We start from the raw sequence: 21,523 nt of genomic DNA on the forward strand, positions 1-21,523 counted from the left end.
GCTACTGGTTTTAATGATTCATTTACCTTTAGTAATATTTATATACAAAACCAAGGTATTTCTAGCTAATGGCATGACACTCAGCGGAATTATCTTGTTCTTTCATAGCATAAAGATTAGAGCACAGTCAAATTGAGGATGGTCTTCAGTACGTTGTTGGTGTCAGACTGCTGGCAGACACATCCTGAGCCATTTCCCAGGCCATATGTAATGCTGAGGGTACCACCAGGCCTGAGTCTTTAACAGGCATCCTAAAACTTGCTGTTTGTATTTAAATAATGAGGAGAGGAATATGGACGGTGAGCCTGTTTCCAGTGGTGCTGCAGCTTCTATCAATTATGCAACACAGCACAGATGTGAGCCTTCACCTTTGTTTTTCGTCTGCCACTAAAGTACACTCCCTTTTAGAGCAGTGTTTATTTCCTTTTGCGTAGTTTGAACCCAACGGGTAGGCAAGGGAGTTGTTCTAATCTAGTCAATCTGAAGGATTCAATCTCAGCAAATTACCTTTGGCTAGGCACACTTCTAAAGAAGCCAGTTTTACCCAGGACTCAATATTGCAAGGTTATGCACTCACTGTTTGGGGCCGATTAGTAGTAATAAGAATTTCCCTTTTCCACGTGCAAAAACTGCCAAGAGTTGAGATTCTTAAATCCACATCCCTAACCAGGGGCTGAGTATCATACCATGCATAAGAGTCCAGGCATCTCAAAGGTAACATTCATGCCTTTATTCTATTGTTCCTACAGCATCGAATCTATTGGTGCTCAATTAACACTGTAATAGAAACGCAAAAGGGGCAGGTGCATGGTGCCTATTTTCAGACTTCACATCTGTGTGGCAGTTACACTTCTGAGTCTATAGATTAATTCAGTGCAACTGGTTCCAACCCTTCCCAGCCTGCTGTTGACATGAGGCTTGCCACAGCCTGAGCAGGTCTCATTGCTATCAATAACCTAGGCTGGGCTATTGCCCAAAAGAAAAGCCTCAAAGGAAATGACTTAAGTGTGGTATCCACTAGTGGTACCCAAGTCAATTTTAGGTGGTACATGGATAAACATATTTTTTTTAATTTTAAGAGTTATATATTTAACTTCACTGTTATTTATAGCAAGTGATATGTTTTCCATTTACAGTGGTAATATAAAATTTCCTATTAAATAAAGTTGTATAAGTAAAAAAAAGCAGTTAAAGAAAAATATTAAGTAAATAATAAAATAGGGAGTTATCGATATGACAAAAATTGTAACATTGGTTTGTAAAAGTGACTGAAGCCTAGGATATTCTAATTTAAGGCCTAAGACTTTCATAATGCTACCATTTATCAAATGCTTTATTGTGTCAGACACTGTCTTAAGCACATGGAATTCAATATGTTATTAAATCCTACAACATATTCCTGTGAGGTAGGAATTATTATACAGACTTTTTTTTTAATTGGGGAGCCAGGGTTCAAGTCCAGGTCTGCTAGACATCTACCATTACATTATGTGGCCTCTAGGTATAAGATTTAAAGCCTAGTCATCTATCCATTCGTCCAACATATATATTGAGCACCTACCACATGCCAGACAATATCTCAGATTAAAAATTGGAGGGGGGCAGCTAAGTGGCTCAGTTGGTTAAGAGCTCGCTCAAGAGTGTGAGCTCTGAGCTAAAAGCGGTTCGATTCCCGACCCGAGCTGAGCTGCTGCTGAGCTGCCAACAGGTGGCAGGATGGCTCAGCTAAAAAAAAAAAAAAAAGGGGAAGGCCCCTCATCCCTTCCCTGTAAGTAGTTTAGTCTAGTAAATGGCAGATGGGGTCTTGATCAGGATTAAAAAAAAAAAAAGGTTTGTCATCTTGAGCTCCAACTCATGCTCCCAGGAAATAGACCCAAATTTATACCCATAAACAATATGCAGAGCTCCCTAGTAAAAAACAAAAAGTCATTATTTTATGAATATTTAGAATATTCAACATGAGGTTGATTCACACAATAAACAAATTGCTGTTAGAGGTGGCCACTTTTTTGACAAAAAGCCTTTCCAATAAATCCTTAGGCTGGCTACATATTATGAAAAGATGACATATAAAATCTAAGCCATATGAAATGTATATTTACATTACAAGAGGGTGCTCTACTTCACCAAAAGGAGTTTCCAGAGAGGGCTTCCCACTATTGCAAGTCTCTCTAGAGCACTCTCAAAAGAAAGTAACTAATAAGCATACAACGTGTCCATAGCACATCCAGTTATCCAGAGAGCAGAAAGTAAGAAAGTAAGAATTACCTATTGCCCATCCCTGCTGTCAAAATTTCTAATTTGAAAATGTAAAAGAAAAATACCTGAGATGAGGGTGGCAGGCTCTTCCCTGCCACACATGCATGGAAACCAGAAATCCTTATATCGGGAAGTGGAATCCCACCAACCTTGTGGGTGGACACACATCGTCCTCCTTTCTCTTCTTCGTAGCATGACAATTATGTCCTCTTTCAAGGGAATCAACCAGCAGTCTTTACCTGAGTCAAAGACCAATTTCAGGAGGACGTCCATGAATGTCCTCAAATGTCATTCCAATTTTGTGGGCGTTTGTATTCTGGGGAGGGAGTCCATGGTGCTCTTTAGACTCTCAAACTCATCTAGGCCACCACCTTCCAGAAAGGTGTAAGCACCATCAGAACAAGCCAATCCAACTGTCTTTCCCATCACCTGCGCATGGACTACTAGGAGAAGGCAGGAAATAAAACTCAGTGGGAATACCTGAGGGGTGGTTTTTTGGGGAGAGGGGTAATTGATAATCGGGCATTGAAAAAGTATTTCATAACCTCTTTATCAACACAGATCTCTTTCAGAATCAGATGGATGCTATGCATGGTTTCCAAAGAAAATGGAAAATTACATATGGAATTTTTGCATGAAGATTTGGGGGATGGTTAGGCACCTCCACAAAAATTTATCCAGGGGTCCTTAATTAAGAACCCGTGACTCAGATGATTCCCCATCAGAACATTCGGGCACTTAACATATATTAAGTTATAGTTTAGGGGGCTGGGGGGGGCAACAGATGATTATCAGTACACGTCCTGCCAACCCCCAATCCTGCTATCTAGAGTATAGATTCCATACCACCCCTACCTTAACTCTCAGAACAGACTCAGCAGGGGAAGTTCTACTCAGCCAGAAAGCTCTGCCCAGGATGAATTGTCTGATTTTGTGAGATCCGCTATTCACACTGCTTTCGGGAGAAATTGTTTCATATGAAATGATTTGATTAACTGTACGAGCTCCATTTGTAACCATGAATAATGTAACCAGGCAGAAAGTTGACATTTTCATGGAAAAGTTCTATCGTTTGCAATCTAAAATTGCTAACTTTTTTTCTTAGCATGTAGGTAATACACACTAAGAATATGATATGAAAATATTGCTTTGATGAATCAAGGACACCCAATGAAATGATAAAGACTTAATATTTTGAGTTTCAACTAATAGCCTTTTATCACCAGAGAATGCATTGGTAGGCATGAAACACCTTCTTCATTATGAAACAAATGAAACAGTATAAATCCAAATAAATCAAGAAAGAGCCTTAAGCTTAATTATCTTCCCTTCAACATCTCAGAACGCTTTCTGGGTGGAGGTGCTAAAGCTTTGGCAAAATATTAGGAATTTTAACAAGGAGTATATATAATATGTATTTCTCTTGCTTGCCAGACAAGCTTGATATGAATAACTATGTATTTATTGGAGATAATGAAAGGTCAGCACTTAACATCAAACACAGGAATTCTGTCTGGAAAACCAAGTTTGAACTAAGTCTAAGTTCCTACTGGGAGGCATAGGTACTTCAAGAAAGATCTAAGGCAGAAATGACCACAAGCTTCTTCATGTCTAGTAAGATCCTGGTAGAACAGAGAGATCACACAGGATGGGGATCTCTCATTCATTCAACAATCATGTATATCAGATTGCTGCCAAAGAAAAGAGGGTCATAATCCCTGCTCTTCAAGCATTTACAGGTTTGTTCACACATAACACATGTACTCAGGAACCTTCTTCTATGCTCCCAGTGTACTTTGCTTACCTTCTTGCAGATGGATGGCTAAACTCTATATTATAACTTAATTGTGTCTGTCCTGCCACACTAGGAGCTCCTGAGGGCGGAGACGGTGTCTCTTTCATCTTCATCTTCCTTCTGTGACCAGTATGGTGCCCTGGCCTCCTTAAGTACACGGTAAATGCATACAACAGTGATTCCACTTCAAAATAAAAGGGTTGGCGAAACATCACAGCTGTCCAAATCTCCTAGATCAGCTCTGTCCAATATAAATATCATGTGAGCTACATATATAATGTAAAATTTTCTAGTAGCCACATTAAAAAAATTGAAAGGAAAAGGTAAATTTAATTGCAGTAATACATTTTACTTAACCCCACATATCAAAAATATTATTTCAACATGGGACCAATATAAGAATTATTAATGGGATATATATTCCTTTTTATGCTAAGTTTTTGAAATCTGGTGTGTGTTTTACACTTATAGCACATCCAATTTGCATGCTAAATATTCAATAGTTAACATGACATGTAGTCCTACCAAAACAATAAAGTTATTTTTAACAAAAAAATATTTAACACGGCTTCAGTTTTTAATTTTACACTGAAATTAATTACAATTAAATAAAATTAAAAACGCAGTCTCTCTGTTGCAGTAGCCACATTTCAAGGGCTCAACAGCTATATGTGGTTGGTGTCTACCATTCCGGACAGCACACTTGCAAAATAATGTACACAGTAAGATCCTATTTTTAAAGCAAAACAGTTCACACACACAGATAACTGGAGGAATAACCACCAATTGTCAGCCATTGTTAATTCTGGGAGAAGGAGCAGAATTGGAAAGGAGGTGGTGAAGGACTTTTACTCATGAATGCTTTACGTTTTTACATGTATTGTATAAAAAGTAAAATTAAAGAAGAAAACAGATAGAAGCACTATATTTTCTTTAAAGACAGACAAATACGGCTGCACTCTGAGAGTGGTAGAGAGAATTTAGATTCCTCTGGGCAGGGACTACCGGAAATATGAAGGAACTAGAAGTCCTTCATAAGGTATGTGGGATTGAGGCTGTTGGTGTTTGACCTGGAGAATGGAAAATTGAGGGCAGGGCAGCTATGTTCAATATTTGAAACACTCTCAAGAACGAGAAAATTTTAATTTGTTCTCTGTTGTTACAAGAATGGAACTAGGAGCAATAATATACACCTTTAGTACAATAGTCTATACTATAAGCCATACATTTCAAATTTAATTCATCAAAAGTAAGAATTTCTAACACAGAATTGAATCAAAGATGGAATGCAACTGCATCAGAAAGTAATGAGTTCCCAATCATTGAAAATATTTAAAAAGTCAACTAATCAAGACTTTTGCAGAGGATATTTAAGAAGTAGTCAGTGCAGGAAAGATGTCATAACTAGAATCTTCTAACTAGATTATCAACCCTGAGATTTCATTATTCTATGAGATTTATCATTATCCTAAGGGCATGTGTGAAATATTTCAGATGCTCACACAACATTCAATTTTCCTCTCCTTCCAAGAATGCTATAGGATTATATATCCTCCTTGAAGTAAAACATGAGAATGGAATGAATCACTTTGTTGACTAACGAAATGTGAGTAGAAGTAATGCGTGTTGCTTCATGTTACTACTGAGTGTAAACATTTAATTGCCAGGACTCTACTCTGCATTTCTCTTTTCCCCATCTTATGAGCAGATAAGCATATGAGAAGTCCAATATGTAGTCTCACAGAGGGAAAGCTTGCTCTGTAGAGCCCTGTACACCACAAGGAACTGTGAACAAACAAGAAATAAACCTTTCTTGTGTTAAGCCACTTTGATTTTGGAGATGTTTGTTACCGCAGCACAATGCAGGCTGTCCTGATGTAGACTGAAAATGTTTGCTTATAACCTCCAAGAGAAAATGATACACGAAACCATGGCCTTAGCAATGTGGTTTGGTGTCTTTTGAAATAATTAGGCACAAATGGGATTTCCAGTTTGGACCACCCCACAAACACACCAGCATCATACACCTACCAATACACATCCAATAAACCACAAGACTAGCCAGCTCACTGCCAGAGAAGCATCAGATGAGGCCAGTAAGTCACATATTTCACTTGTGATATCCCAAAGTATGTTGGAACTCCTGGCACCAAATTTTCTAACCAACTAGAATCAGCAGTTAATCATCGAAGATCTAAAGATCTAAGAGTAACCAGAGAAAATACAAGCAGATGGTTTGTAGGACAATACACACAGGTAAGTTCTAGAACAGAAAATTACATTTTAAAACATCACATTCAAATCACTTCGAAATAACACTCGAGGTTTTCCAGACCCCTAGAAAACTGCAATCATGGCTTATTTAACCCTGAGTCAATTTCAGTGCCTTGTAATAGATACTCAAATGTGTGTGAATTAACCTCAAGTCACATCACTTCTATTATCTATATCTTGGTATTCTTTTATGTTGCATTCTTTTACTTGGTATTCTTTTACTTTCTTTGGGGAAAACAGAGCATTTTGTCAGGTTTACTTTTCTAAAGGGAAGAGAAAAGGAAACTAATGTTCTTGATGAAATGCTCCCATTGTATGCTTGGTGAGTCCCCATATGAGGTCTAATCCAATCTTCCCCAGCCCTGTAAGACATGTATTGTGAACTCTGTTTCACAGAGAAGAAATCAAAGCAGAATTACAATTTTTAAAGTCATATAGCTTATGCAGCAAGGGTTTGAATCCAGTGTTGTGTTGTTTTAAAGTCCATGCTACAAAGGTTTTAAGGTACAGTGGTCAAAAAGAAGCCACTCTAAAATGGTAGCTTCTATGTTTGCTCATTCTTCTAAACTTTTGATTGAAAACATTAATACAAAACAATGGGGACTAAATGAGCATTCTCAATTAAAAAAAAAAATAGAAACCCACATGTGAAAAGCCTATATTTACACACAGCCATCACGTGATGGGTAATTAGCCAGGTAACTATAGGTTTTTCTCTACTAGAAAAGTATACGTTTCATCATGCTTTGAAATCTGCCTTATTATCAGCACAGCTATGAAAACAATGTTTTATTTCTTATTGAGTGAATAGGGCAGGCACGCAGCATGGGTTTTTTTTAGAGCCTAAAAGAATACTTCCTTTGTGAACCAAAAAAGTAGACTGTATAGTTGGAAGGTAGAGAATACCCTGCACCATGATTAGCAAGTAATCATTTTAAGGGAGGTGAGGACTAAAACAGCACAAATGCCTAGAATAAGAAGCATTAGATGTTGTGCTAAAACTATCTCCTTAAGAACCTAAAAAAACAAGAAAAGAAAAAAAAGATTACAATCAAGCTGATAATAAAAAAGATAAAGCAGAACAAGTCCAGTCTAGATTGGTTTAGTTCCCTGCACATTTTTGTCATTGCTATAATCCTGAAACATGAAAAAGATTCCTTTGAGGAAGAGAGAAGTTAATAAATGCCAGTATTAATATGTAAAATGTCCACACACAACGAACCCCGACAATACCAAAAATCCTCAGGCAACAGACTAGCTTCGAGCATGTTCAAAAGCTCTCTCAATAAGTTTCCTAGGATGAGTCTATAGCTGGTTGACTATGAATGAAGCCAAGAATACTTAGAAACGAAATACCACAAGTATGTTGCTTCTCCTACCCGCTACCAATGAGACAGAGCCTCCACTAGAGAGGGTCCCAGGAAGTGCGGGCAAAGACGTCAACCATTAAACCCATATAAGTGTTCCCAGTAGACTCAGAGCAGAGAACTCCAGGGATTTCTGAGGAGGTTGATCATAAAAAATCGCATGTTTACTTAACCTACTAGGCATAGCTTTGAAGTTTGAGTGCCTACATGATAGAGAGTTAAGACTGTTACTCAGAAGATAAGACAAACACATTAAAAAAAAGATACTGCATTATATTGACAGTTATAGAGTACGGTGCTCAATAATGTGGTAGCGACACTACGTGTGATAAGAGCCCCGTAAGGAGGGAAAATCCCGTGAGCTGAATGGCTACGGGGGTTTCAACTGAATTTTAAAGAAAAGAAAGAATTTCTACAGGTAAGAGTCCTGGAAGGTGCATTCCACGCATGGGCCAAGGCAATGAGCCATTCAAAACATACTGGAGGTATGGGGGACAGGGGAATGGGTCTATGTGATTAAAGACAAAGAAGACCAAGCAGTTAGACTAGTTAGGCTAGAGCAGAAGGTTTACATAAGAAATGGGAGATAAAGTGGCGAGATAGGCTGTTTTAACATTCTGTGTGCACTTTGAGCTGGCAATTCCACCTCTACGAATGTACTGTATAAGGAAATAGTCGTGGATATGTGCAGAGCTACAAAAGTTCACAGTGTGTGGTAAAACAGAAGCAACTGAAATGTCCAACAATAGAAACACCGCTATAAGGAAACACTATGCAGGCAGAAAGAAACAGTGTCGAATATTGGAAGCATTGTCACATTCACCTGTACAAATTTAAATGGGGGGTGGGGGAAGATACAAGTTTCATTTTTATGGGGAAAAAGAATATGCATATGAATTCTTGTCTATATAACATTCATATTCACTGGCATATAGATAAATAAAAATGCTAACAGTCATTACTTCTGGGTGGGTGAAAATAAGCAACATATTTTTCTGCTTTTTGTTTGTCTGTATTGCCTACATTTTCTAATACAAACATGAATGACTTTGGGAGTATTACATGAAAGGTATTTAATAGAAAAGAAATGGAGTTCACTGGATGCTTGCGTACATTTGTATTTTATGCAGTAGGCGTGTGGGTATCAAAGGATTGGAGGGGGCAGGGACAGGCTGCAAACTAATATTTAAAAGATGGTGAGAATATAAATGATGCTAGAAATAATTAAAAATTGAAAAGGCAAGTAGAGAGGTCCAGAGGAAATGAGTTCAAGGCACGGTATAGCTCTGGAATTTTAAGGAAGAAAAAACAACGCCACTTCATCCAAGTACACAGGATAAGGCAACGAGGAAAACCCACAACGGACAGCACTATTTGCTCAGCCAGTGCTGTACATGAAGCACTTTGCAAAGCCTTTGAAAACCCACTATTATTCCAGTCTGTCCTAAATAAATATATTTATTAAAATGGGGTAAAAGTCCAAACTTCAGTTTTCCTCTGCAGTGACCTGTACAAATTACAAACTTAAACACGACATGTTAGAGGAGAGCAGGGGAGTGAATCTTTGACATTAAGGAAAATTAATGTTTTGCAATAAAACCTCACATTTAAAGTACTCTAAAAGACAAATGAGCTGTTTGGAAGAATCAGCGTCAATACTAAAGAGAATTAAGCCTAAATGCCCAAATCAAATATCTGCTTACAAAATCCTCTGGAAAAGCCACATCAATTCACATGTCGGATGTATGTGCTCTGTGTTCCAAAGTGATGTTATCATGATAACAGCCATAAGAATGGCCTACCATCCATAGTTGTTCAATGGCTAAAGAGATGAGAGGCAGAAAGCAAACAAAAAAACATTTGGAGTTACAATAAAAGGAGAAAAGCATTATGTAGCTCCCACTGGAAGGGGAACTATTGAATCAAACCTCATTTTTAAAGCATATTTGAGGCACAGAGTCAATGTTTTACTTTCAAAAGATATTTAATACACCATCGTGGAAGTACTTCCTCACAGTAGACTCCTAGCACCAAATGCAAACAGAATTATTGCTTCGAGTTTCCCAATCTATCTATGATACCAGAAACGTATGTGTTTATAAGAAGTCAGGAGAGCTTAAAAGACTTTTTCCAGTAGACCCCAGGTATGTAACCAGAAACTAAAGGTGATATCATACATAGCAAGGGACTCAGACTACAGCTGAATTTTCTCCATTTTTGGTTATCTTCCAATTAGGTGGTTACCACCACAGGTATTTCATTGTGAAATTAATGTTTCTCATGAATAAAGCTAAAACAAATGTATGGTTGGTTGCCTTCTCCATTGTGGTATTTTTATCACAGATAATGGCCATATGATCAAGACAAAACACCAGGAAAAAACACACAACCAAAACAACAACAAAAAGAGCAAGAACAGTAGGAGTCCAGGAGGATGATAATGAATTAAACTGCCAATATGATCATTTAGGGAAGACTTGTTGGTTTTTATCTTATTTGATCAGAGCAGCTTAAACAAGCGGGACACCAGGCTAGTATTAAACCGTGGACCTTTACTGATGCAAAAACCAACTTGGGTAAATTGACTCTAAATGCTAGAGTATACCAGTACAGGAATTACAGAAGCACTGATTCGGAGCCACAGTGGCTCCTGCCAGATTAGTTGACAATGATATTTATTAGATAACAGTCTACATTTAATACTGTTAAAAACAAACAAACAAACAAACACATAACTAAACTTCAGGAGGTGTAGTGGCTGAATAACTTTTGTTTTGAGGAATAGAAAAGTCAAGACCATATAGCTCTAGGAAAGACTCTAATAATTTTGCCAGTGTGATGTCCTACCTGGAGGGTGCCAAGCCTGATGGATGTACCATGGCCTCTCCACTGGAAGCCACTCCTAGTCTGGCTCCTAGGGTTCTTAGCAAGATGAACTCATACAATGTAAATGGGTAAACTTGCATAAAGAACACCCAAAGTGTATCCTCAGATGAATAACCAGGGCAGTAAGGGATTTTGAAACCATGTCCTGGGGAAGAATTTTTAAAATTGGGGTTGTGTAGTCAAATAAAGAGAGGATTCAGGTACTATTTCGAGGAAAGGGGGGAGGAAACATCAACTGTACCAATGTCCAGCCTGACAATTCTATGAAGAGCTCCACAAAAGCATGAGTTTCTTACCTTGTTCATACATTGTATCCAAGAGGTAAATACTGGTAGCCTGAATAATCAAAAGAGCATTGAGAGTTCGACTTTCACTCCCCCCGCCCTCCCCCCACGGCTGCCACATCTTCAATTCTACAAGTACACATCAATTCTTAAACTCTACAATCTTCTCTTTGGTTGACTATCCATCATCAAATGAAAATATGAATCTGGTGTTCTAAACAGCATTCATCACTCAAGAAAACACTAAGAGACCTGCAAGTCAACAGACATTCCAAGTAAAAGGGTCTCAACTTGGCATGAGGCTTTTTGAGTGATGGCAGCGTGAATCTCTAGACTGCAGTATTGATGACCAGCTGTTAAATGGCTCACACACAGTTAGATTTTACAAAGACTTCCCTTCCAGATGGAATAGCTGAGATAGCTCATTATTGCAGGACAATGTTCAACTATCTGATTAGATGGCCAAGCTGAATTTTAACGTTGAAATGAAATAGGATAACCTCCCATGTGTGTCCCAATGTTCTTAGAAAATATCCTGTCACTAAGTTGTTCCAAGCTTTGAATGTCTTAGACGCAGACTCCTGGAAGTGTGAACTTGCTTCTGTCAAAGGTCCTTTGGGCTGTCACTTTACAAGGGCATGAAGCAACCACTTGAAGAAAGAGCCATGTTGGCACTTGGACAGCAAGCATTCTTCTCCAATATGAACTGCTATGATTAGATTATTTAAAGAATGCCTGGTTCACACAACAATATTGTCAGAGAACCTTGTGAGAAAATCCTTTGGAAAGTGTCTTTATGAATGTTTGATAAGCCCCATATGTAATTGATTTGTATTTTGAACTCAAGGATACCATAAAGGCCAAATCTGTTTTAGTGAAGAGGCCCTTTTGTAGGGATTCCTCATGTTCATGAATAAAATAATTCAACAATATATCATCTGAGAAACCTCCCAAGTTTCTATCTTAAGGAAAATGGTATAGCTAGCCCTGCAATGCAAGTTAAAATATAAGCAACAAATACCCTCACAAGACTGTTTAATACACATACAAAGTTTACATTTAGAAAGGAAGGAAGGAAAGAAGAAAAGGGGTACCATAGAAAGAAGCATGTTTTCAATCCTAATTAAGTTCATCAGATGTCTCAAGTGAAAAATCCTTATTATGAAAAACTGTCAGAGACATTTATTTAGACTGTTCTCTTTCTTCAACACAGAGCGAGAATCCTTCCCATAGCCATATCCCAGGACGCAGCTTGACATATCAAAGTCAAAAGTGATCCTGAACCACCATTTGAATACAAGGCCTTCAGAATTTCCAAACAAAGACTATAATTAATTTCTAAGTAAGAGAACCTGAGAAGTTACTTACAGTACTGGCAGCCACTTATGGCCCAGCTTATTTTGACAGAATTTTTGAGAGGAGAAAAGTTATATATTATAAAATATAAATATATCTCTGTATAAAGAAATGCATGAAACATATTTATATATTTTATATTTACTGTATTTCCCCATGTATAAGATGCACCCTTTTTCGAAAAATTTGGGGTCTAAAAATTGGGTGCATCTTATACAGTGGTTGTATGAGCGCAAAAACAAGCGCCAAAAAAGCGGGAAATGTAAGTAAAAAAATATGCAACCATTGAACAAGGTATACCCAGTTTTTAGACCCCAAATTTTTCGAAAAAGGATGCATCTTATACATGGGGAAATACGGTAATCTATATTATAAAATATATGTAAGTAAAAGCAAGGATCTGAAGGATGTTAATAATAGTCTTCTACCTAGGCAGATAGTACTGAGAGTAAACCCTGCCCTAAGCACTTGAATGTGTGATTAGGGAAATTCAAGAGGGACAAATAAGCTAACACTGTACTATGTAGCTCCCTGTCACAGAGAACATCCTTCTAGTAATAAAATGATGATGATACCATCTCACACTTCAGCATAAATACTCCCATAGATATTAATTTTTTCTCAGTTGATCTTCTCAAAAAATTTAATAAGATAAAGCCAGGTACACACCGTTCCCCATTTTATACACAAAAAAAATTGAACTTGTAAACATACAGCGACTTCTCCAGTGAGCGACAATATCTACAGGTACAGCCTAGGTTCTCCTGACATCCCATCTGCTGCTCTTTCAACACCACCATGCTGTCTATTCCCCACAGTACAGTAGATGTCTCAGCAACAGAAGGGACAGGGAAAGCGATTATTTCTCTATCTGATGAGACTTTAGAAACAGAAATTGAAGTGAGGGAACCCCCATCATTAAATTCAGCCATACCCACACCCACATCTTTTGGTCTCTTTTCTTGATTTCAGCTCAGACTCCTCTATCTTTTCTTTCTTTTTCTAAAGACACATTTGGAGATGAAGCCATTCATAACTGCCCATCCACAGACAGTTTATGGCAGCATAATTGACAATGAGTCTGCTGCAAAAAAATGAAAATGCTGTTTTAATAACCTTGGCCTAAAATACATTCTGTTGTATGCCTCAAAGGGTTTCAATAAAAAGTCAACCTGTAGAGACATATTTTCTTGGCTTAAACAACAATCCAAAGCATATAAATGTAGTCCAACTATAATGACATATTTATAGGCCAATAAAGCTTACACTGCAGCTTTCATACTTCACTTAAAGGAACTCTGTAAGAAGCAGTGTTATGTAAAATAATTCGATTTTTTTTTCAAACTATAGCCCAAGGAATAAAAAAATGCAAGTTTGCTACATTTAACTGATAGTGTTTATATTCCTTAGATGCTAAAATTTTTGTAAAATAAAAATAATTCTTTATTTGGTTACTTCCAACTGCCATACCAAATATGGGTATTAAGTCCACTTTATTACAAAAGCTAAGTACTGTAATTCTAAAGACAAAAATAAATAACTAGAGGCTTGTGCAGTGAATGATTTAATCAACCAGATTCTTCTGGAAAAACAGGTTCCTGCGTTCGTTATGCTTATGAATAATACATTCCTTAACCCTTCTATTTTAACATAGTTATTTTTTTGTATAGACTTCAGTATGAAACTGTCTGAAAGAAGGTAAAACATCTCACCGAGTACAGTCACAATTTGAACTGGTTTCATATTGAACTTTCTTTCTTTGAAAAGGACAAAGAGGAGGAAGGCCTCATCTCAGAAGTGCTGTTTAAGATCATTAGTTTTCCCACTACCTACATCTGTACTTTTAGTCACCAGTCATTTGGAATCTTAAATGAGAACTCCAGAGATTTTTAAAAAGCAAATATGACATCTGCAAATATTGTCCTTGAAGGGGAAGGGGATTAAAAAAAGGAGACTGGTGATTTGAATCAGAGCAGTTATTGGAAGCTGCCATTTGGGGCAGAGTTTCTCTTTGTGGAGTATTAATTTGTTGGCAGTCACACTTTTGTGAGAACATTCTTGGTTTTTTTTGTTTTTTTTTACTATTCAGAGAGAGACAGGAAGTGACACAAACTGAGATTAAAAGGAATTTATTCTTCTACCTAAGCACTGAGCAAGAAAAGCTTTTTAGCTTTTATATGGTAAAAATCTCTTCTGTAAGAGTCAACCTAATTATTTTGTTATTCCTGACGTTTTAATATGATGAAATAACTCAATTGAAAAAATAACATATTGGAGTTTTACTTTATCCACAGAAAGGTGAGATCTTTCCATACTTTGCTTACTTCCACCAGAAAAAAAAAGAGGGGGGTCTTAAGTAATCTCAGAGTTCATCTTCTTTCTTTGGGAAGAACAATGAGGAATTGGAAGGGCTCTACAGAAGGAAAAACCTAATAAGTGTGTGAACTTCCATTAACAATGTGGTATTGGAAGTGGTTTTAGTGTGGCCAAGAGAAAGAGAGATAAGAAAACCACTGTGTAGAAAGAAAAGTACAGACAACAAATATTTTGATGTTGCAGACAGAAAAGGGAAGAGGTTGAAGAGAAAGTTGCTGGGACAGGAATGCAAACAGCAAATGACACCCCCTGTCTCCCCAATATAAACCCTAACAATGTAGGCTTGTAAACCGTAGATCAAGCAGATAATGGAAACTCATTACATTAAGGAAAGTTTTTTGTTTCTCTTTCCACATTATTACAACACAGTGTGCATTCCAATTACAAAAGCTATTTGTCTCAAATTCCCCACAGTTCATACCAACTGAGTAGAATTTCAAGGCCCCAAATTCTATCCTTAAAGGGGTATTTTACATTTAAAAAAAAAAAAAAGGAGAAAAAGTGCATGGTGTTTCTTGCTCAGCAGAGAAGAGCCTCCCAATCAAATCTCCTGTTGATATTTTTCCTTCCTCAGCACTAATGTAAAGCTGTCCCCAAATGAGACGCCCCCTTACCCTGCTCCCCCCCCCCCAAAATTAGAATTACCTAGAATGCCTTTTATCAGCAAACATTCCTTGGCCTTGCCTCAGTCCTACCGAAGAAAGAATCTGGGAAGCAGACTCAGCAATCAGTATTATTTTTTAAATTTCCCTAGTGTGTCTGATGAACAACTAGATTTAAAAACCACTAAGTACTTTGAATATTCACTATAAACCAATTTCTTCTGGAATCAATTACTCAAAATGTAGATTATGGACGTTTTTTAGAATTCAGAAAGATCAAAAACCTCTAAATCTTTTGATGGAATTAAGAGATTAGGTTTCTCTTCATGTTCATTAATAAACTATCAATTTTAAACATAAAACAAGCCTGCTATAAATACTCTTGTTTATATGTGTGACATCAAGCTTAACCATCTACACATCCTTTTGTCCCCCATGGGTTTCCTGTTTAGTTTTTTATTAGTAACAGTATATTCCATAACTAAAAAAAAAAAACCAAATCAAACAAACAAAAGAAAGGTTTTAATGTTAAGGAAAACAAGACAATAGCAATACAATTTAGATCATACATTAGGTAAGTAACAAAACAGATGGATTATTCAACATTATCACATGTCAGAACGCTCGTCATTGTCTTCACAGAATTGAGAGGTGCAATAGGATAGATGGAAAGATTTGTAAAAAAAAAAAAGTTATTTTGTTTTTAAAAGGAAAACCACTAGATTAATTATTTTCTTTAAATGTGCACATGACAATCAGGCTGTCATGTCCAAAATATTACTGTCTGACATCTACCAAAAGATGCCAGGAAACGGTTGATCATTAAACTCAAATTGCAAGCAAATATTAATGCTATTCCCAAAACACAGTACAGCTCATCACAAACCAGAACCACATGAGAGACACAGTCAGTTAGGGGTGCTATTCTGTTTCCTTATGACAATTAAGATAGGCTACATTTGTTGTAATATTAATAGTTAAATTCTAGATTAAAACAAAAAACAGGAAGTTGTCATATTAAGGCATGAAATAGGGCTATGAAAATCAGCATTGTGTTAGAATGAAAGAAAAAGATGCCTTAATATGTTAAAAGTGAAGTTCCTCTTTGCCTAAAGAGGAAATAACTCATCTAAATCAGTGGTCAACAACTTTGGTCTTGAGCAATGCTAGGAGAGTCAAGTCAGGGGACGCCACACGGAGATACAAACAGAAGGAACAAGAAAACAAGGAAAGGACACAAAAATGTCACTACAGAAGACAGTGTTAAGAAAAAGCAATAGAATGAATTATGGAGCCCCTTGTATACACCAATCACTGTGCTCAAGCCTTTATATCCTACATCTGTCTCACAGTGACTCGGTAAAGTTCCAATATATATTTTTTTAATTAAAGTGTATTGGGGTGACAGTGGATAGTAAAGGTATGTAGGTTTCAGGTGTACAATTCTGTAATCCATCATCTATATATCACATTGTGTGCTCACCACCCAGAGTCAGTTCTCCTTCCATCACCATGTATTTGACCCCCTTCACCTTCATTTACCTCCTCCTTTCTCCCCTCACCAAGTTCCAATATTTTTGAAAGGGGGAAACTGAGGCTTGGAGGTTAAATTATTTGCCCAACACCACACAGCTAAATAAGCAGCAAAGTCAGGATTCAAACACTAATTAGAATAACTACTCCAAATCACAAGTTCTCCTCTAAAGTTACAGTGGAAGAGGAGAAGGAAAAAAAGAAAAAAAATATATGTAGTTGAGGGTGATCACTAAATGCTAAAAGCTCAGGGAAACCAATGCCATGAGTTGCCAACCAACAGTTCCCAGCTTTCACATTGCTTCCAGCTCCACACTAACTTGTCTTTCTTCCTTACTTTGCTTTTCATCCAACCTAAAACATGAAATTCTAACATGGTATTCATAGATGGCATACTATCTACTTAGAACACCTATATAAACTCTTCATTAATTCGATTTTAGGTGCCCTAATTAAGTCTCATGCCTTGACACCAATTGGAAGCTGCTTAAGACCACATGTGATATCAGCTAGTTTCTGGCACAGGGCTCCACACATAGACGGTCCTGTGATCTAACAGCTCCACCTTATCCCTTACACCCCTAGTCATCCGTCCATCCATATTGCCAGGCCCCTTTGAAGTTAAAGAAATTATATATATATATATATATATATATATATATATATATATATATATATATATATATATATTACACACACACATAAATATAAAATATATATGATTTTATATATATTGGGATAATATGTACTATATATAGATATACACACACACACACATGTCAGGATTTCTAGAAAAACCTACAACAAAAAAGGTAGGTTATCGTATATGCCCACACATTAAATTTAGAAGTACAAATTATATTTACCCAGGTCAGCCTTTTCCTTGAGAACGTCTTTGAAGTTGAGTCCACTGTTGAGGGTCGACTGCCTGTACTTCAGCAGAGCTTCCTTCTGTCCATTCCTGCCCAAGGCCTCTGCTTTCACGGACCCAGCTCGGAGGCCACATCTCCACTTGGAAAAATCAGAATGTACCCACTTGACCAGGTCTTCAAGCTTCACAATCACCTTTTCGGAAACAGCAATGACTTCATCCTACAAAAGGTGGTTGGAGAAGAACAAAACACATTATTTGTCGTTCTGAGGTAAAGAATAAATTTTCAACAAAGCCCATTTGAAATACCATTTGAGTGGTTTAACCTTACGCAAGCAGACAATGTGCTTTTGCAGTGACAGGAAATCTTCAATCACTCACTTCATTTTAATGGTTTTTCACTCCTAGTTGTCTAGTTGAGGAATAACTTATAAGATATATTTGGTATATGATTAGGAAGTACACAAAAGTTGGGCAATAATTCTAATAGCCATTTTTAATGCTAGTTGCCAAAGCCTGCTCTGCCTATCTGATCATTTGGGTGAAAGCTAATTTTTAGGTGCAATTAATTGCAAAAGCAAAAAGTGAGAACTAGATGACTAATGGTTTAGCCTGTCTCTATATAAATGGTCTAAGTAAATCTGGGATTCTTGGAACTCTGACTCACCCCAAAATTCCTATGTTTATGGTACATTTTCCCTTGGCTTATACACAAATATTGAATTTAACTTTTGTCCTAAAAATTAAATAAAACTGTGATGTAATCCCAAAAGAAATACTTCATAAATGTTATGTGCTTCCCACTGAAAGAAACTTACACGTTCTCATGTTTCTTAAAAACTTTGTAAGCTGAGAAATGAACTGATTTTTTCTTTTAATACATATGGGGTAAGAGGCGAGAGGGCGAGTGAGGAGAAAGCCTTTGAATCTAAGAAAAGTAGTTGAAACTTAAGTTTCTCCTATGGATCATAAATTTGAATTTTAAGCATCTCTAATTGCTTCCAGGAAACAACCAACTTTTCAGGCTCAGAATTAATCCAGTGAGATATTTAATAGATGTCCATACATGGAGCAAAGGAGGGCCTCTGTTACCCAAAGATTTCTTTTGGAAAAGGCTTAAGAAGATCATCTCACTGGGTTTTAAGTTAAATTATTTGAAGCATTTGACATTTCAATTTGCACTGACTTCTTTCATTTCTTTTACTTCACATTTTTGAAGAAAGCTTAGCTGTGAAAACCCCTAAGCTTACAAAATCTTAGAAATATTCTTGACAAACAACAACAGGAAGATGTCTCTAAGCTATTAAACAAAAGGAATTCACAAGTGATTTTGGCTAATTTTGCTTTTAAACATGACTCCTTCCTCCTTCTCCCCCACCTACACACACACACACACACACACACACACACACACACACACACACACACACATACACACCATTCCAAAGCAAACAAAAACGGGTTTATTAAGATAAGTTTCACACAATAAGAAGCCCCAGATTTAGTTTTTTTAAAATGTTTTAAGGTAGGATCTAAAATTACACTTTTCCTCATCCAGTTCCAAGCTGCTTCTGAGAAGCAAGTTTGTTAGGCAGCAGCAAAATAACAAATTATCAGAAATGAAAAGTAAAACTTCCATAATGGAATCTTTTTTCTTATCATCATTAAATATGAACTTTCACTAAATGGCAGACAGTGGAAACTATTTTTATCCCTTGCTCAAGAAAAAAATATTTCAATACTTTATGTAAACAATGGGGAGTATTACAAAGTAACATTTCAACCAAAGATTTCACTCAGGTTCACTATATTGTCCTCCTGAAATAAAAGATCTCTAGTTGCCATGCATTTTATAGCTATTATACGGTTATTATTAAATGTCAGTATAAAAATTCAGCTTGGGCATTATTTCAAAGCACATGGGAACAGCTTCTGGGCAGAACACACCAGAAATCAAGTTTAGAATACACTGGATAATAATTAAGTATCAAGGTATACAAGTCTAAACAATAGCAAAAATGGAATTTGGCAGCAATTTTACCAAATATGGTTCCCTAGAAGAGACAAGTTTGGAGATGAGTGTTATTTTCAAATCGCTCTAACTCTGATCAAATGATTATCATTTCAATTACCAGTTGCTTCAGATCATTTCCAAGAAATGGCATGACTAGCCCTGGCTGGCTTACAACGCCCGTCAAACAAATAGTTTATTAACCAAGAGAAAATACAATCCTTATGATGTCATTGATGAATAAACCCATCTTTCACGATTCAGTCCATAGATTCTGCCCTCCCTCCTTTTCTCTCTGAAACAGGCCTTCTGAATAGATACACAATACATAAAAACAAACGCAGGAATTCCCATAAACCTGCATACACCATAAACCCAAGTTTGGATTAATTGTGAAACCACCAGTATGTTTTGCTGTGGATTCACAGAGAAACTGGCCCAGCAACATTGTGAAATGCCAGGATTTAGAAGGAAATCTGATAAAGCGGAGGAGGGGGAAACAACAAGCCAACCCCCCCCCCAAAAAACGAAAACAGCCAACATATATAGAGAAAATGTCTCAGGAAACATTACTTTGTACACACAATGGCATGAATCACATGCTTGTATTTACTATTCTGAGCAAATGCTGACTAAAGTTCCTAATACTCACCCTTCTTGGGCAAGTCTCTAGGTCTAAGAAAAGAATTTCAATAAGCTCGTCTCATGATTATATTAGCTCTCCGCACACTGAGAATTAGCCCTGGATAAATATTGCTGATTTACTCTAATACAACACAAAAGGAACACAAAGAAACACATTTTGTTATGCTATTAATGCACCTTGGCTTTTCAATTAACCTGGCTCCCAATCAGTATTTATGTAGGTTGTGTGGAGACACTTTCTAAGTCCATATCCCCTTTCATCATTGTTTTAAACTGCCTACTTCTGTAATTTGGATTTTGTTTCGACCACTCTATAAAAACAGCTTATTCAGTCATAGAATCCTCTAAGTCAGAGGAGATCCTTTAGTCAAGAAGTCATAAATGAGCCAGCCCTTGAGTATGGCTGGCCTCTCCAAGTGCTCTGAAAATTGGAAAATGGTACACAAAGTATCCAGACTTGCAGCTTCTCTTATAAAATAAAAGGACATATGTCAAGAACAAAAACAAAAACCCATCACCAATAACAAAGAAACAGTTGAAACTGAGTAGTAATTGCCTTCATTAGACAAGATGCAAGACCTCTCCTTTGCTGTTATCCCTATCCCTCCCCTCTGTTCAGTCCACATTGTCCTTACCCGCCTGGCCCCATGGTCAGGCACCCAGTGTTTGAACTTGCATCCCCTGATTTACTTCATGTCCCTCATTTTATTGATAAGGATAATGAGGTTCAGTGATATGTCCTGGTGCCAACTTCTGGTAGAACTTGGACAAGAATCCAGGTTTTCTATCTGCCAACACAACATTTTTTCCTAGACTCTGGAGACTGCCTGGGACAAATCCCAGCCCTGAAATCTACTCACTATGGAACACTGGACAACTTCTTTAACCTCCCTGCGCTTCAAAATTTTTTTTTTTCACAAATGTTTAAAAATGGATAACAATACTATCTACCTCTCATGGTAATTATGAAGATTAAATGGGTTAACATAAATGAAGTGGTATGTCAGAGTTAGCTATCATTATCATTGTCATCCCTCCTCTGCAATGTCGTTTTCCAAAGCGTGCCATGCAGAGATAAGTTTAGATGGTTCATGGGTAAGCTTTTTTTTTTTTTCAAATGTAAGTTACTTATTGCTTACTTATTTTTGTGGCTTCTTACCATTTATGGGGAAAGTGGTTTTCCATTTATAGGCGATATAGGCAGTTTCCTCTTTAAATAAATTTAAGAAATGGGTCAATTTAAACAAAATCATTAAGTCAACAT

General features: G+C 37.0%; 1 protein-coding gene across 1 annotated transcript in view; it reads right to left on the reverse strand.

The window, feature by feature from the left end:
• ARID5B (AT-rich interaction domain 5B) overlaps positions 1-21,523 on the reverse strand; it is a 183,353-nt gene that overhangs the window by 129,791 nt on the left and 32,039 nt on the right. Inside the window, exon 3 of the mRNA XM_019638412.1 lies at positions 17,599-17,824. Within this exon, the coding sequence (XP_019493957.1) occupies positions 17,599-17,824 (226 nt within the window). The remainder of the gene's footprint in view (positions 1-17,598; positions 17,825-21,523) is intronic.

This window comes from Hipposideros armiger, unplaced genomic scaffold (genome assembly GCF_001890085.2).
Source record: "Hipposideros armiger isolate ML-2016 unplaced genomic scaffold, ASM189008v1 scaffold_39, whole genome shotgun sequence".
NCBI classification, from domain to species: Eukaryota; Metazoa; Chordata; class Mammalia; order Chiroptera; family Hipposideridae; genus Hipposideros; species Hipposideros armiger.